Source organism: Macrobrachium nipponense, chromosome 18 (assembly GCF_015104395.2).
Source record: "Macrobrachium nipponense isolate FS-2020 chromosome 18, ASM1510439v2, whole genome shotgun sequence".
Classification (NCBI taxonomy): domain Eukaryota; kingdom Metazoa; phylum Arthropoda; class Malacostraca; order Decapoda; family Palaemonidae; genus Macrobrachium; species Macrobrachium nipponense.
In genome coordinates, this window is record NC_087211.1 from 75,231,753 (window position 1) to 75,249,972 (window position 18,220).

The 18,220-nt window shown below is 38.0% G+C and overlaps 1 protein-coding gene across 7 annotated transcripts in view; it reads left to right on the plus strand.

The window, feature by feature from the left end:
• Positions 1-18,220, plus strand: part of LOC135197193 (longitudinals lacking protein, isoforms A/B/D/L-like) — a 185,139-nt gene that overhangs the window by 154,885 nt on the left and 12,034 nt on the right. The window contains exons 5-6 of one of the 7 annotated variants that reach the window (XM_064224210.1): positions 5,968-6,384; positions 11,231-11,352. The exons of 2 other annotated variants lie outside the window; for them this stretch is intronic. In XM_064224210.1, the coding sequence (XP_064080280.1) occupies positions 5,968-6,342 (375 nt within the window). In that variant the 3' untranslated portion in view covers positions 6,343-6,384; positions 11,231-11,352. Of the gene's footprint in view, positions 1-1,745; positions 3,520-5,967; positions 6,385-11,230; positions 11,784-15,710; positions 16,176-17,647; positions 17,933-18,220 lie in introns of those variants that run through there. 4 more of the 7 variants (XM_064224225.1, XM_064224204.1, XM_064224221.1 and 1 more) reach the window with 4 other exon arrangements.

The following is an 18,220-nucleotide window of genomic DNA, read 5'->3' on the forward strand; positions in this document are numbered from 1 at the left end:
GCTATTACCTCCAGTTTAGTCAGCTAAACAGTTAAACCCTTCCTCGTAAATTTACCGCCTCGGTGGCGTGATTGGTATGGTGTTTGCGTCCCACCTCGGTGGTCGCGGGTCCGATTCTCGGCCATTCCATTGAGGAGTGAGAGATGTGTATTTCTGGTGTTAGAAGTTCACTCTCGACGTGGTTCGGAAGTCACGTAAAGCCGTTGTTCCCGTTGCTGAATAACCACTGGTTCCATGCAACGTAAAAACACCATACAAACAAATAAACCTATAAATGTACCAAGATTTCCTTCGTAATTTCACATAGATTTCTGTTTTTCTTCACAGTGTTAAGGTGATCCGTCCAAAAAAGTATTTATATATATTTAAAACTACTTTTGTAGTTGTAAATATTCCTGTTGTCAATTACTGGTCTTATTAAAAAATTAGTTTTTTCTTTATCTTGTCGGGTCTGAGGTGTAAATGCGATGCATTCGAAGTTTATTTGCTCTGTGATTTTGTCTTCCAAGTTATTTCCAGGTGGAGTTGGTTCACATACTGGTGCTGGAACTGGGTGTTTTATTTGATATTCCTTTCATTTTTGTTTGTTTGTTACTTCTCACTGACATTTATTACAATTGGCTAAGTACGGCTTTTGGTTTGAAATTTTTGAAGAATATGGAAGGTCAGGTTTCAAGAGCTTGAAAGAGTTTGAGATTCTGGTTTTAGGGAAGTTTGGGAGGCCAGGTTTGAGGTTCGACATGATAGGCTGAAAGCTTTGGAAGTCGAGGTTTAAAATGTGAAATTACACGTTAATAAAATGCCTAGGTTCACTGAGCTTGAAAGGTCATGTTTAAGAATGTTAAGATCCAGGCGTTAAAGTTTAAAGTTGAGCATTACAGGATTAATAAGTTGGAAACTGCAGACTTTAAAATAGGAACAAGTCCCCAGCACAGAAAAAAAAGGTTAAATTTCCCAGGGAAAAGTTTGTTCTTATTTTAATTAAGGCCGGCCAGTGAGAGGTCCAACCCAATACCCGTATCTAGCCCAGACTCGGAGAAAACCAGGAAAGGAAACGGAATGGAAGGTTTCTAACAAAGAAGTTTGGGAAAACGAAGGAGGGGAATTCTTAAAGCTTCATAAACACACACACACACACACACACAGGTGGGGTGTGTGAAGGCTTTTTTTTCTTGGTCGAGGGAAAGTGATCATCATTCCGAGTAGGATATCAAATTCCACCGTTGAGTTTGAAAGATGATAATGACCGGTTTGAATAAGTGCAGCGTTTGAGTACCGATGTTCGAGTTGGCATTTTCCCAGTGTGATGGTTTTGATTGGTCTAGGGGTTCCTGAGTTTGATGATATTTTTGCTACTTTGTAAGACTCGTTATAACTGGATTGTGTTGTATTACCCGAAACTGCTAGTCACTGCGCGGTTACACATGACATCCTCTGATGACAGAACGTTGGAAAGATAAGTAGGACCAGAGACGAACCAATTTGATCATTCCCTCCATACATGGAAGCTTAACTTCAAATCAGAATTTGGAAAAATACCCGTCTAGGAGATGGTAGACATTTAAAGAAGAAAGTTGGAAATTTTATTCCCCAAAATTGAGTTATTAAAAAAAAAGTAAAATAAAAAATAGCACCCTTGCAAAGGTGAGGAATGAATGAGATTTAAATCATTTTAGAAAAAGAAACAAAGTAAAGATTCCATCAGCAGTCTTGTTCACTGAGAGTGGACCTTTTATATATTGCAGAGAAGACCTTCGTCTCCAACGCTGATGCTGTTCGGCTTGCAGCACCAGCAGCAGCAGCAGCAGCAACAACAGCAACAGGCGCAGCACCAGCAACAGCGATCCGGTAACAGCAGCGGAACTCCTGTCGGAGGAACTAGCAGCGCCGCCGTCGGCGTCAGCAACTTCATCTGCAGCGTCTGCTGCAAGTCCTTCCTGAGCGGGTGGGAGCTGCGGCGGCACCTCCACGCCCACGCCGACGCCCGCCCCTTCTGCTGCCCTTACTGCAGCCACCGGTCCAACTTCAAGCACAACCTCAAGAGCCACGTCAGGAGCATCCACCCGGACAAGCCCTTCACCTTCACCGTGGACGCGGCCGTCTTGGTCAAGGACAATTAGGGCGATAAATAGGATGTGTAAGAAAGAAAAGTTAAAGTAAGATAGACGACAAGAATCTGGATAATGTGGGAAAAAAGAGAATATTGGAAGAAGATGAGAAGGAGTCGATAAATAGGATGGGTAAGAAGGACAATTTAGAATAAGGCAGAAGAAAGTAATTTAGATGATGTGGGAAAAATAGTTAATATTGGAAGAAAATGAGAAAGACGAAAGATGAGACAATAAGATTCGCTGTCCTTGTAGAGGATGATAAACAAGGAACGGAAGGGACAAGATGAAAGTATTGAATAATTAGAACAAGAAACAATAAGAGAGGAGTTAACATCAAGAAGAGTAAAAGGGCAAGTAACTAGGATAAGCGAATGATGATTAGACTGAGGGTAGATCGGATGACAGAAGGATGATAGGAACAGGACAAGAAGATCGAAGGAAAAAATAATTAGGGAAGAAGAGCAGATCATTTGCGAAGCGAAGAAGGAAGTAATGAGAAGGATGACCAATAAAAGGAGATGATTTTGACAAGGGAGGAGGAGAAAGGTGGATGACATTAAGAAAGAATTTATTGATTTTGGAAGAGGAAAACAATGAAGGAAGGGAAGAATATGCAGAGTGAATAATCATGGAGAGAAAATGGAAAATAAGTTATTATAATGAAGACTAAAAAGCAATCGTTATTGGAATGAGAGAATGACAAAGGGGAAATAATCAGACTAATGGTGAACGAAAGCACGAAAGTTTCTAATTGGAACGTGAAGAGAAAGAAACAGAAAAGGAACACCTTCAAAACTTAAGATAAATGGGAAGAAGGAAAGGCACGTTACTTAGAAATATGTCGAAGAAAAGTGAGCCAGGAAAATGATAGAAAAAATATTTTAAAAAAGGAGAAATGAAACGAGGAATAAGAGTAGGAAAACGGAAAGTGGGGCAATATACAAAAACCATTCTCTCTCTCTCTCTCTCTCTCTCTCTCTCTCTCTCTCTCTCTCTCTCTCTCTCTCTCCACATTCTTTGAAGAACTGTTACTGGAAAAAAAAAATTTTAAGTAATTTTTTTCCCCTGTGAAGAAAATGAGGACATTCTCTTATTTATTTTTGTGGTGTTTCATGTCATTTTTAAGAAGTGACAATGCAGTATGAATCTCGAGTCATTACGGTATTCTTAAGGGACAATTTTGAATTTGTTAATTTGCAAAATTTTGAAGTGGAATAAAGGATAAAGAGCCTTTAATACAATGAAAAAGGATGGTCAGAGTCTAAGTATAGAATTGAAGATTTATTAGTTATATTATTATTATTATTATGAAAAAATAGTGTGGAGTTATAGGAGGTGCATGTTATTATTATTAGAGAATAGAGAGGGCTTCAAGGAAATAACATTCATGTCATTATTATTTTTATTACATTCCCAAGTTGGTTTGTCTGAACCATTTTATTTTCAGTGGAATCAAATATTACTGTGATTGACATCAAAACAGGATCAAAATCTCACGAAGTAGCATTGAGTCTCCTATAAGTTTGTTCTTTTACGTTCGTTGTATTTCATTTGAAGTTATGAATAAAATTTGAGAGGTGGATTATCCTCAATTTCCTTTATTTTTTGAAAGGTTAAGGACTTATTTGACCCCGTTTCCCTGTATTTCCTTATGTGGAATTTTTCATAACTGAAGTTGTTATGTGTTTTGGTCTTCTCTTATTGCAAGTTTGTCCATTCATTCAGCCTTCAACATCTCGCTATTAAACCTACATAGTAGCTGACAACAACGGTGTTAAAACTGTTGTCACTTTAACTCCAGTCCTGCCAACAGTAGCGCAACTTTAATACTTAAAAAAAAAGGTAATGGTGAACTGACTCAAATGCTGACACCAATATTGTCAGCTATTTAAAAAAATTATTGACGAGATGGCTGAGTGACGCCAGAAAAGGTGCTGATATTGAATTGCCTTCAGTTGCATTTGGCACAGTGACATAATACATCCAAGTTTAAGATCTACATCTGGCATCGAGTTTCTGCTGTTAATTTTTTTTTTCATATGGCTTTTATTACTCTGGTGGTTTCTGAGTTTCTGAACTGGGACCCATTGCTAATGGCGCCAAATCCCTAAGGTGTGCTGGACATTTTAGTGAATGTTTGACGGGAAAATTCTCGTTCATTTTGTACCGCCATGTAGTTGTCCAAAGGAATGTTATAGTGCGACACTGTTAGTAATGAGAGTTGAAATTGAAACAACGAATTTGTAAGCAAATCCAGTGAATCCAGACGAAAAAGGGCCGAAAGGGAAAGGGTGATAGCTGACTGTGATTTTCAAAGTGGATGCGATCGCAGATTGAGATCGAATCTATTGGGGTTTTATTTATTTCTTTGTAAAACACTTGACAATAAAGTAAGCGTAGTTATGGAATGATGTTTCTTTGAAGGTCATCCTTTACTTCCGAGGAAAGTTTTCTCGCTCTTTAGCTTTACAATATATATTAATATATATATATATATATATATATATATATATATATATATATATGATATATATAGTATATATATATAGATATATATATATATATATATATATATATATACGTATATATATGAAGAGATGCTGTACCTCCTCAGGTGAGTTTCGAATTCACGCTACGTTAGGTTAGAGAGTCCCAGTCCAAGAATCACTTCAGTCTAAGCTATATGTTCGGGGGTTCGAATCCATCTTGGGTAAGCCAGATTTATTTCAGATATTTTTATCCTTTGGGAGAGGTTTTCTTTATGATGACGGCTGGTTGTGCTGTTTCTCGTGCGATTTCCAGTCGTTGCTTTTTCTGTTTTTCTGTTTTTTTTTTTTTTTTTTTTTTTTTTTTTTTTTTTTTTTATACTTTCCATCTATTGTTATTGTGATGTTGTTAGTTTAAGTTTATCTTGACTTCGTTTATCTTTTGACTATTGACTTTGCTATAGTAGATCCACATCAACCGTGCATGTGATGTCTAGGCTAGTCCCTTACGACGCTCCTGATTGGCTGTTGATATGCCAATCACAGGGCTGGAGGCTCTCAGTCTCTTTTGAGAGTTCACATGGGTAGGATCTATGTTCCACCTCTCCTGAGGTATACGTCTTTCAGGAGAGGGATAACATACATCCTTCCTATGTGAACTCACGAGAGAGAGTGAGAATTTCCAGCCCTGTGATTGGATTATCAACAGCCAATCAGGAGCGTCGTAAGGGACTAGCCTAGACATCACATGCACTGTTGATGTGAATCTACTATAGTAGAATCGAGGTCACTGTTTTTTTTATAAGTATCATTAATATTTTTTGTCAGAAATTTCTTTCACAAAATTGTTCGAATGATGTTTCTTGTGGCATTTCCGCGGAGAATGAGATTGCATCGCCGTAGTAACAGATTATTTGATTAAAAACTTACTCGCTATGAATATAACTCTTGAACCACTTTAGAGACGACGTCTGTATTTATGATGAACATGTGACCTAAATTGGCTCAACTGTGGATGGATCTCTTCGTATAAATACCACCTTTTCTGTAACTTTTCTCATTCACCTACCTGAAGAGAGAGACAGCAGTCTCTGAAATATAGTATTTTCTCTCTATATTTTGGCGTTTTTATGGGCTCCTTTTGTTAGATGTATATGTAATATATCAAATCACTTTATATATATATAAAAAATTATATAGAATGGCCGAATCAAATGTTCCTTTGGCACTGTGCCTTAAGCAGATGTGACTAGAATTGAGATACAGTTTTGGGATGAGAAATGAGCGGGTGAGAATGATGATGGGCGTGGACAGAAAGAAAGTGACAGAGAAAGAGAGGGGCTGCTGACGCGTGTGTCTTGTGCTTGCAGGCGACGGGCGGTGGCTTGAGCTTGGGCGTCGTCCTGCCAGGTCCTATGACGCCCCTGGAGGCCGCCATGAACCAGACGGCCTCTTCTTCGGCGACTTCTGCGTCGACTTCGTCGGGGGGAGGGCCGAGCGAGTATCGGTGCCCCGTCTGTGGGCGGAGCTTCACGCGGCACTGGCACCTGAAGCGCCACCTGGCCACTCACCTGGCGGTGAAGCCCTTCCAGTGCCCCTTCTGCCCCCACGCCTCCAACATCAAGGACAACCTCAAGCTCCACATCCGGAAGATCCATCCGGGCGAGGCTGTGCCCATGGAGAGAGGAGGGGGAGGGGTAGGAGGAGCAGGAGGAGGAGGAGGAGGGGGCCGGCTGGACTGTTGAAACTCCTGACGGAGGCGCAGCAGAAGAACTGGATTTAAAAACGTATGCATTATTTTATTGCGATGTCTTTTGCGCTTCGTTGCTTTATTTATGTTTCATTTTTTTTTCTATCAAAGGCTTTTCGTCACGTTACTTCCGCAATTGTTTTTCCGCAATTTTTTTTTTTTTTTTTTTTTTTTTTTGGGGGGGGGCGGGGTGTGGCGGGAGCTTTGATTTAATGTTGTGGATTAGCGTCTTTGCCTTATATGTCTTTCAGTAAATGTTCCTTTAAAAAGGGGGATGTGTCTTTAAGTGTGCATTTATGTCATATATATACATATATGATATATATATATATATATATATATAGATATATATATGTATATAATTAGTATACGCTACACACACTCACACACATACAAACGTTAGGCCACAAATATCGATAAATATCCAATTAGCTCTTCCTCGGGAGTATCACCAAAGCGGGATTACAAATGGTAGATAGTTCGGTGGTTGGGGAACTCGAACGCCCCGCAGTACGCGTCCACGGCAGCAGCGGAATGGTTAGCGACGTCGATTGAATGTTGTTGACGCGTACTGTCGGGTGCTCGAGTCCCCCACATACTGAATATTTACCAGTTTGTATTTCCAGTTTTAATTTCCCTTCGGTGATATGCCTGAAGTAGAACGAATTGGATAGTAAACGACATTAGTAGCTTATGTTTGTGTTTATTAAATGTCACGGTGATGCGGTAATATATATAATATATATATATATATATATATACATATATATATATATATATATATTCTATGTATAGTATATTTATATATCGAACTACAAATGTCCTTTAATATCTAATTCGCTCTACCTCGGAATTAATATATTTTCATATATGTTTAACCGAGGGGGAATTTATTAAGCGATAATAGAATTGGCGATCGACAGGCGCGAACTAGCGACCTCTCAATTCCAGGACTGGCAGTGAAGCCTTAAACCACCCCGACACCGCGGTGTCGGAGTGGTTTAAGGCTTCACTGCCAGTCCTGGAATTGAGAGGTCGCTAGTTCGCGCCTGTCGATCGCCAATTCTATTATCGCTTAATAAAATTCCCCTCGTTAAACATATTTGAAAATATATTAATTCCGAGGTAGAGCGAATTAGATATTAAAGGACATTTGTAGTTCGATATATGTATATGAATCACGGTAATGTGATAGACTTATGTATATGTATATGTATATATATATATATATATATATATATATATATATATATATATATATATGTATATGTATATATATACAGGGTGGGCCAAAAGTAGCCTCACAGTTAAAACAGAATAAAAAATAATTTATTAACCGCATAAAATTTTTCAGACATGAATAAGTGGCATATTTAAGAATGAGTGACGTGAAAAGGATAAAAATAAGTAGCATGTATTAATGGCACAGTATTAATTTTCTATTGAAGAGTACTTTGAATGAGAAACAGTTCATGAAGTAACTGTGAGGCTACTTTTGGCCCACCCTGTATATATGCATATGTATATGTATACATACATACATACATATATATATATATATATATATATATATATATATATATATATAAATAAATGCTATATATGTGTATGTTGCTTGGTATAAAACTTGACTGGTTTCGCCTTTGATTCTTGTTTCCTAAGACAATTTTCTGAGGCCTGACACTGAGTGGTAGAATATATATATATATATATATATATATATATATATATATATAATATATATATATATAATATATGCTACAGACAGTACAAACGAATATACGGACAGTTTGAAAATATGTTCACCACACTTGGCAATGGAACAGTGTTGTAAATTTTTTTCTTGTCTAAATGATATGAGTTGGTTCCACCGCTAGAGTTCACCATGGAAATGGAAAAGGACTGTAGGCCTACCCTTTTTGAATTGCCTGATGCATAGATGTAGTAGTAATGGGTTTAATTAAAGCGCGCACATAAAGTACTTCTACCTATGTTCATTTTTATTCTGCCGAAGCAGTAAAGTAAAAAGTTTTCACATAAATGTTTGTGATAACATCTGAGAAACTTAAAACTTAGAAAACCTGCTTGTATCACCATATATGATAATATATTATTAACAGGATCTGATTGAAGCTGGATGGTATCTACCGGAGATATTAATTTAAAAAAAAAGTTACAAGCTTTCCAGGACTAACATATCCACAGTTTTCATCGATACTTGATAATGAGGACTTAGTCCTGGGAAAGCTTTTATATCTTTTTGAATACATATTTCCGGTAGGTACCATCCAGCTACAGTGAGGTCCTATTAGTAATTGTATTAATGCACTGAACAATTGTGTAAGTGATAAAGTTAAAAATAAATGTATAGATATTCCACATCCCCTTAAGAACTCTGGGTTTGGGGTTGATGTAGCTTTTAATTAAGGACACTAATACATGAATCAAGCACTCATAGAGAACTCTCCCGACAGTACTCATGTAAAAAGGACAATTTTGATATCAGTTGAACTGGAAAATCATGGGAAAAGAGAACAGAGCAGCTTAAAAAAAATGTAGGAGATATGCATACGAACAATCCATTTATTGTTCATGATAATGAAAACAATGAGGCCGTCAGTTGGACAGAGGATAAAAAACTGTTTCTTCCAATAATAAACAGGAAAGAAAGATTACAGAAGGGAATTTCTTGAATGAAAGGTATTGAAAGAATGTCAGTATCAGCCAAGGAATGTATAAACTTAATCCAATTGTTTCAAAAACACTTACGATGTAGTATATAGTTTTGAAGGAAAGTAGGGTATTTGGAGCAGAGTCGTGATATCAACCGTATGATGAATTAATAAGATTCGTAAATGATGTATTCACCTCAGATACCAATGAATTTGCTGCTGCTGCTCTCTCTCTCTCTCTCTCTCTCTCTCTCTCTCTCTCTCTCTCTCTCTCTCTCTCTCTCTCTCTCTGTCATATGTTAAATTTTTTTCCAACCGCCTGTATGTTGGTTAGTGTTGTCATTCTAACGTATTGGAACATTAAAGGCGAAGCCAGTCAGGACTTATTTGCTGTGTTGAATTTTTCCCCCTTTGCCACCCCCCTCTCCCCCCCACACTATATATATCTATATATATATATATATATATATATATATATATATATATATATATGTATATACATATAAATAAGTGTGTGAGTGTGTGTGTGCTTGTGTTTCTTGTAATATAACAGGATGAAATGAATGTTATGACTCCTAAAAATCAACACGGGTAACCCAATATTGCAGATGTTATACAGCCCCGTGTAGTGGTAATGTAAGCTTATGCCGGGTTGTAGCCACTTCCCAAATTGTGGTGTTCCTGTGTCAGTTGATTCTGTGGGCTTTTTCTTATCAATTCATAAACATTTAGACAGACTTAATGAGGCAGTAAACCACTGAAGTCAGCACGGAGCCAGCAGGAACTTGGCATACAGAATTATCAACATTTTAAGATTTTTTTTCTTTGTCTACATCTCTGATGCTGTCTGCACATATACTATGTTAATGTATATATATATATATATATGTGTGTGTGTGTGTGTGTGTGTGTGTGTGCGCGCGCATTTATGAGCCTCGGGCAGTGTGAATCCTTAATTCCTTGATTCCCAGATTTGATGGGATCTTTTCTTAATTTACTAAGAATTTGTATATTTACCAGAAATCTTTGAATCCGAGTTTTTCCTGCACAGTATACAAACCATCGGTCTTTACAATAAGAATAATTCCAGCGCAGCTGGAGAATATTCTTATTGTAGAGACTTTAGGTTTGTGCTGTTAAGAAAAATTCAAATTACTTTTAAAAATTGTATTTTTTGTATCGAAATAAAGACAAGAAACTGAGCTATAGTAGATTCACAATGCCCGTGCATCTGATGTCTAGGTCAGTCCCTTACGGCGCTCCTGATTGGCTATTGATAAGCCAATCACAGGGCTGTAAACTCTCAGTCTCTCTCGAGAGTTCACATAGGCAGGATGTCTGTTCCACCTCTCCTGAGGGATATGTCTTTCACCAGTATCCATCAGGAGAGGTGGAACATACATCTCAGTCTCTCGAGAGACAGATTTTCCAGCCCTGTGATTGGCTTATAGTTGATGTGAATCAACTATAGTAGGGGCAGTAGTCCAACGTTCCCATCTCCACGCTGTCAGGAAGGAATGGGAATTTACTTTAGTTCATACGGACAGAAGTATGTGTATCGAAATTAGGTCTATTTACTTGAACAGAATTCAATTTTTCCAATAGAGTGAATTGTATGGAATCGTGTAGAGTTAAACCGGGCATTTACTTGCAAACGTTCTTGTTTACGAAGAATGGATGTGGCTTATGCGTTACTGGAGTTAAAAATGAGTGGCTTATTTTATTATTTATATGTTTACAGTAAATACAGCAGATGTTTTAATTGCACTCAATTAAATGTAAGAAATATGAATATTTAAAAAAGATAGTTTAGTTTTTGAGTTTCGGTAAAGGCCGAACAAATCAAATCAAGGAAATAGAGAAGTTTCACTCCGGTTTAAAATCACGTCAACCACAAGACCTGCTTTCTTCAAGATTCATCGATGACTGATTATAATAACAATAACAATAACAGCCCAGATGATGGTTTATTTTAGTTTTCTGTATCATGATCACTGCTCTGAGAGAAACTGACTGGTGTCCGTGTACTGGCGATGCAATTTCTGAGGTCATGGAGCTAGGGAATTCACATAACGTATTTTCTACAAGTGATGAAGTGGTGTGAGCTGGATAGAGAAAACTTTATACCGAATATAAGAGAGAGAGAGAGAGAGAGAGAGAGCTGAAGCTTTGTTGACGCTGGTGACATGGGTCGTGTTCTTGTGTTCGCAGGCGATGGCGCCGTTGACCATGACGGAGGGAGAAGGCTCGCCATTCATGGCCGCCGGCGGGACACTGATCAAGTGCCCCGTCTGTGGCCGATGCTTCAAACGACAGTGGCACCTGAAGCGTCACATGTCCGCCTACCATACGCCCGTGAAGCCCTTCCAGTGCCCGTTCTGCTCCCACGCCTCGGGCATCAAGGACAAGCTCAAGCATCACATCCGCAACCACCACCCAGGGGAGAGAATGCCCGCCGATTTCGTCGTCAACCCGGCGTCGGGCCTCTTCCACCAGGATTACTAGCGATGATAAACTCTACGGATTTTGCACACCCGATTTCATAAGTGTTTGAGTGTTGTTTCTGTCAAATTTGTTTTGCGCGAAGTTGGTTTGTCTCGTTTGCAAGGTCGGTTTGTGTACGTTGATGTGTGCGAGGAATGGAGCGCTTCACATACAGCGGTTGTTTGTTGACTACTGAAGCGTTTGTGCACCGGAGACCAGTTGGTTTGTTTGTGGAATTGGTTAAAAGTGTAGTGAATTGGAGCTGATGATGTGGGGCGGATATATATTTATGATATATATATATTATATATATATATATATATATATATATATATATATATATATATATATATATATATATATATATTCCCCGGTCCATTTCATCAATCGACACGTGGCATAGAATGATGAAATCTTGAATGGGATATTTTCTGCATTTTAAGTACTGTCGGACATTTCAAGACGCTGTCGATTAAACCATGTCCCTCCCGCGAGTACAATGACTTGTGAATTTGTATTTAATTCTTTTTGTGTGTTATTTCAATCCTCAAATTGCTGTGATCACATTCTATCAGATCTTCGTTGGACTCTGCCTCTTGTCGCATTTGTCGTGACCTGAAGGAATTTAGTTTCATGGGGATATTTGATAAATAATAAAGGCGAGTGATTCAAGTTTGTATTTTTAATTTCTGAACCTCAAAGGGAAGTATATTATTATTATTATTATTATTATTATTATTATTATTATTATTATTATTATTATTATTATTAAAACAACGTTTCAAAATTACTATGTTCATTTTCATTTTTATTTGCCCTTTGAAATCTTATGGTATTATTGAATAAAGCTCTTAGGTCAACCAATAAATCATCATCACGTAATTTTATTATTATTATTATTATTATTATTATTATTATTATTATTATTATTATTATTATTAAGTCCTTTCCTCCTACTAACTGACACTCTCATCATTTTGTTGCTAAGTCAAGATTGAATGATACTTATCAAACTCGGAGAGAATAAAAATTATGATGATAAAAAATATTTACACAGAGCCATTATAACTATAACTGCTATAATTACGACTTCTTTAACTGCCGCTATCACTTTTTAGTAAGCATCGGCATTTTCATAAACTAAGATTAGTGCAACTAGGGTCCCCTGGTGTACTGATCTCCTCCAGATTGCATCTTGACTTCATATGAGGGAGAATAAAACCAGTCTTACGATTGAGTGCGGTAAGGGAAGAAAACGGCAGTCTCTCTCTCTCTCTCTCTCTCTCTCTCTCTTCTCTCTCCTCTCTCTCTCTCTCTCTCTCTCTCAATTAGTTATTTGTCTGCTTTTGTCTGTGCAGAAAAACCACGCACACAGCTTATGTCAAGAAATTTATTTTAAAAGGCTGGACATTGCATATAATAGCTTAATTTTCCTTTTGGATGATGTCTGTATGTCTGTAGCTGTATAAAATTCTTCTTGCTCTTTAGCAAAAGTGAAATCATTTAAAAATTCTTCTTCTTGATCTCCAGCAAATGTGAAATCTTATAAAAATTCTTCATCTTGTTTTCCAGCAAATGTGAAATCTTATGAAAATTCTTCTTCTTAATCTCCAGCAAGTGTAAAATCATATAAAAATTCTTCTTGCTCTCTAGCAAATGTGAAATCTTATAAAAATTCTTCTTCTTGATCTCCAGCAAATGTGAAATCTTATGAAAATTCTTCTTCTTGATCTCCAGCAAGTGTGAAATCATATAAAAATTCTTCTTGCTCTCTAGCAAATGTGAAATCATATAAAAATTCTTCTTCTTGTTCCCCAGTAAATGTGAAATCTTATAAAAATTCTTCTTCTTGTTCTCCAGCAAATGTGAAATCATATAAAAATTCTTCTTCTTGCTCTCTAGCAAATGTGAAATCATATAAAAATTCTTCTTCTTGCTCTCCAGCAAATGTGAAATCATATAAAAATTCTTCGCTTGCTCTCCCAGCAAATGTGAAATCATATAAAATTCTTCTTGTTCTCCAGCAAATGTGAAAATCATATAAAAATCTTCTTCTTGTTCTCAGCAAATGTGAATTCATATAAATTAAAATTTCTTCTCTTGCTCTCCAGCAAATGTGAAATCATATAAAAATTCTTCTTGTTCTCCAGCAAATGTGAAATCATATAAAAATTCTTCTTCTTGTTCTCCAGCAAATGTGAAATCATATAAAAATTCTTCTTCTTGTTCTCCAGCAAATGTGGAATCATATAAAAATTCTTCTTCTTGTTCTCCAGCAAATGTGAAATCATATAAAAATTCTTCTTCTTGTTCTCCAGCAAATGTGAAATCATATAAAAATTCTCTTCTTGATCTCCAGCAAATGTGAAATCATATAAAAATTCTTCTTCTTGTTCTCCAGCAAATGTGAAATCATATAAAAATTCTTCTTCTTGTTCTCCAGCAAATGTGAAATCATATAAAAATTTTTCTTCTTGTTATCCAGCAAATGTGAAATCATATAAAAATTCTTCTTGTTCTCCAGCAAATGTGAAATCTTATAAAAATTCTTCTTCTTGATCTCCAGCAAATGTGAAATCATAAAAAATTTTCCTTCTTGTTCTCCAGCAAGTATGAAATCGAGGAGAAGGTTGAGACGAATGAACAACAATAATTTATTTCAGTTTTGTTGCCCGTGTTCAAGGAAGCAACTTTCTATTTGTCCAATGTCTCAAAGAATACAAAGTTGTGGAGGTCCTTTGAATATCTGGTAATATTTAGTTTTTGAATATCTGGTAATATTGCCTTTTTGAATATCTGGTAATGTTTCCTTTTTGAATATCTGGTAACATTTCCTTTTTGAATATCTGGTAACATTTCCTTTTTGAATATCTGGTAACATTTCCTTTTTGAATATCTGGTAATATTGCGATTTCTGACGCAAAATTGTTCAATTGTTCACTGCATCACGACGGAAATATTATCAATTGAACCTCTCCTCCCCCCCCCCCCCCCCCCCCCCCCGCCCCCCCCCCCCCCCCCCCCCCCTCCCCCCCCCCCCCCCCCCCCAAAAGAAGTTATGATTTTCCGGTGTAGAAATGTGGTCTTTTTTACTTCCCAAAGATGACAAGGTTGACGGAAAATCGGGGCTATTGACGTGACGTTCTTTATGGATTATGACATATTTATTTCCTTGACCAATCTGCAAATGTTCTTTCTCCTTAACGGAAAAACTGGAGTCATCAAATACACTTTTTTACTTTTGGAAATGATCAGTTCATTGAGCATAGAAACATTTTCCTCTAGGTTTGGTTAAGAAATATGATTATTATTATTATTATTATTATTATTATTATTATTATTATTATTATTATTATTATTATTATTATTATTATTATTCCGAAGATGAAACCTATTCATATGGAACAAGCCCACCAGGCCATTAACTTGAAATTCAAGCTTCCACAGAATATGGTTTTCATTTGGGAGAAGAAAGAGGAAGTAAGGGAAATTCACATAGAAGAGATCCAACTTAAAAGAAATGAAAAAATAAACCAATAAATTGATAAATAGATGAAAATGCATTAAGATGCAAGAGGAATAGCACTAGGGTAGTAATGCATTGCATCTTCGTTTGAACTTCTGAAGAAGTTCCAATTGCACCACATCCTCTGAAGGGAGGCTGGAAGTTCCACGGTCCTTTGGAAGTGAGAAGTTCGACTGAGAGGCACATCCATGGTAAGCATGGTATTCGTCATAAGCAGCATTATCATTAGAGTAAAAATAGAATTATCCCTTTCGGATGACTTGAGAGCTACTAGGTTCAACCAACAGACGCTGCTGTTTTAAAATAGAATTGTTGGTGATGGAAGATGAACCAGAATGAATGCCACCAGTTTCACTGAGAAACGTCGTTCATTACATGTCTGTTGTTAAGTGGTTTTCAAATCCTACTTGTACGTACATATTCCTTGTGTATTACTCTGGACAAAATGCTGAGAATGCAGTTTTATTTTGCGGTAGGTTGCTTCTTGATAACATTTTACTCTGTAACGGTTTGTATGTTGAGGATAGTACCTAATCTATATGTATTACCAAGTGTAACATTTAGTGTTTTGCATTGAGTGATTAAATTCTTTTGATTGGTAGTGTTTTTGGAATGATGTGGTTGTTGAGGTCATTGCCTTAGAGAAGACCCGTCCTGAAGGAGAGTCCTTTCGTGTTCCAGAGGCGTCGCTTCGAAATGGGTCTACCGGCGCTTCTGGCCTCGTCCTTCGTCGGCTCCGCTCACCGCCTCCACGGTAGACCGAGCCATTCTTCATCCTCGTCGTCAGGAGGAGGAGGAGGTGGAGGAGGAGGGCATGATGCCCTCACCTGCCGCGTCTGCAGCAGGAACTTCAGCGGCCGGAACCGGCGGCAGGACCTGGAGAGGCACCTGCTGACCCACACGGGAGAGAAGCCCTTCTGCTGCCCCCACTGCCCCCACCGCTCCAACAGGATCGGAAACCTCCGGACGCACGTCTTCACCGTCCACAGGGACATCGTCGCCACCAGCGGCTCCGTCGGCCACTCGCACGACGACCGGGTGTCCGATGGGGAGAACAGCAGCCATTCGCTGGAGGTTTCCAGTGCCGTCGGCCTCGCTGGAGACGGAGGTGCCGCAGGGGCGCGGTCTTGACGTCGCATCCGCACTTAAGATTTTTGAAAAGTATATTGAGCTGTGGTGTCCAGTATTATTATTATTATTATTATTATTATTATTATTATTATTATTATTATTATTATTGAGCTGCTTCTTCAGTTTTTTTATTGAAATGATCTAAACTCAAAGAGATTGCTTTCGTAAACAACGCTTTCAGTTGTAACGACATGGTACGGTAAATTATATTGCTTGTAACAAGAATATGAAACATTGTATTTTTTCATTATTGTCTTGAATCCAGATTTGACTCTTTTTCGTATTCTTGGATAATTCTGAAGTAGAGAGAGAGAGAGAGAGAGAGAGAGAGAGAGAGGGAGGAAGAGAGAGACGAGAGAGAGATGGAAGAGAGTTTGAGAGATTGGAGAGAGAGATTGAGGAGAGAGAGAGAATAGAATGTTAGCTTCAAAATTGGTGGCGAAAAAAATGTTCATGTCATTTTCTAAATTTTGATTTTCCCGTTTTCTCGAGAAATTGGAGGATTAAAGAATTGTATTTTATTTAATTGTACGTATTTTAATGAACGTTACTCCTGGTGAAAGTAGATCTTTTTGTGTGTTGCTAAACGAATGACTGATTACTGTTGAGTAAATTATTATGATTTTAGGATACCCGTCCCCTAAAAATGACGGGAATATTCAAATCATTTTTCATTGGCATCTTACGATTATATCAAATTGGTTTTTTTGCTCCGCATTTTCTTGTTGAAGATTCTGCGACAGATATGAACTACATTGCGCTGCTCTACATTCTCTTGTTTAAGATTTTGCGATAGGTGAACATGGAGTTTATTACTTGTGGGCTGTTTCTTTTGTACACAGGAAGAAATGATAGTAAGGGTGCGAACTGCTTTTGATGCAGTAGGATTATTCTCTCTCTCTCTCTCTCTCTCTCTCTCTCTCTCTCTCTCTCTCTCCTCTCTCGTCCTCTAAACGCAGTAGTGCTACTTTAGACAAAATTTAGGAACTCGAGTTCGATCCCTTGGTTAAGGAAGGAAAGGAACAGCGTCGACACATTGCTTTGAAAATCTAGTACGCTTCTCTTGACCTGAACGGAGAATTATATTCATGGTTTGTATTCGACTCTCGTGGGTAAAACAGTGGAGGAAGGCGGGAGAGAGGAGGGGGAGGAGAAAGCAGAGGAGAAGAAAAGAATGAAAACTTTGTTTGAATCAGTTCAAAGATTTTTTGGTTTTAATTTTTACTATCTAATAAAAATTGTTTCTAGTTATATGCTCTAGCACCTCGACAATCGTTGGTCATCAACGTCTCTAGAGGGTCATGTCGGAATCATTGTTTACACAGAAGAGATTTATAAGATACATATACTAAAGTCATGAAAAAATGGCTGCGGATGTAACTGATCATTCTTCATTTGTCTGGTGTCGTTTTCTCCCTTCTCTCATGTCTCTGTTGTGGGTATGTGGCCGTGCCTCCTTCTAAGACTAGTTTCCTTCCTCCTTCCAGGGCCGAGTAGGAGGAGTCCGTTCTCTCCTGCGCGCTGACGAAGGAGGGGGAGGCGGAGGCCATCCCGTTGGGGGCGTTCAGTGCCCCGTGTGCGGGCGCTTCATCTCCGGGGTGAATCGCAAGCAGAACCTGGAACGACACATGCTCACGCACACTGACGAGCGGCCGTTTCGCTGCCCGTATTGCTCGCACGGATCCAATAGAGTGGATAATCTCAAGCTGCATATTCGGAGGGTCCATTTCGAAACGAATACCACCTCTGCTGCCTGAGGATTTTGGGGGTCTTCCTTCCCTTTTTTCCCCCACCTTTCTGTTGCTGTCTTCTCTTATATGTGATTTTATTTGCGTTCGTTGTATTCTGCAACTGGTTTGACAAGGTCTAACAGTTTCTGTCTTCTCGAAGTGAACGTTCGAGGGGACGACTTCGACTTGAATACGCCCTTGTGTCTGTGATTTATTTTTGAGTTCTTTTTTTGTTGGTTGTTGTTGCCGTAGCGCTTAATTATTTATTTTATTATCATTCATATTTGTTTAGGGTAATTTATGCGGCTGTGATGTTCGTTACATTGTTTG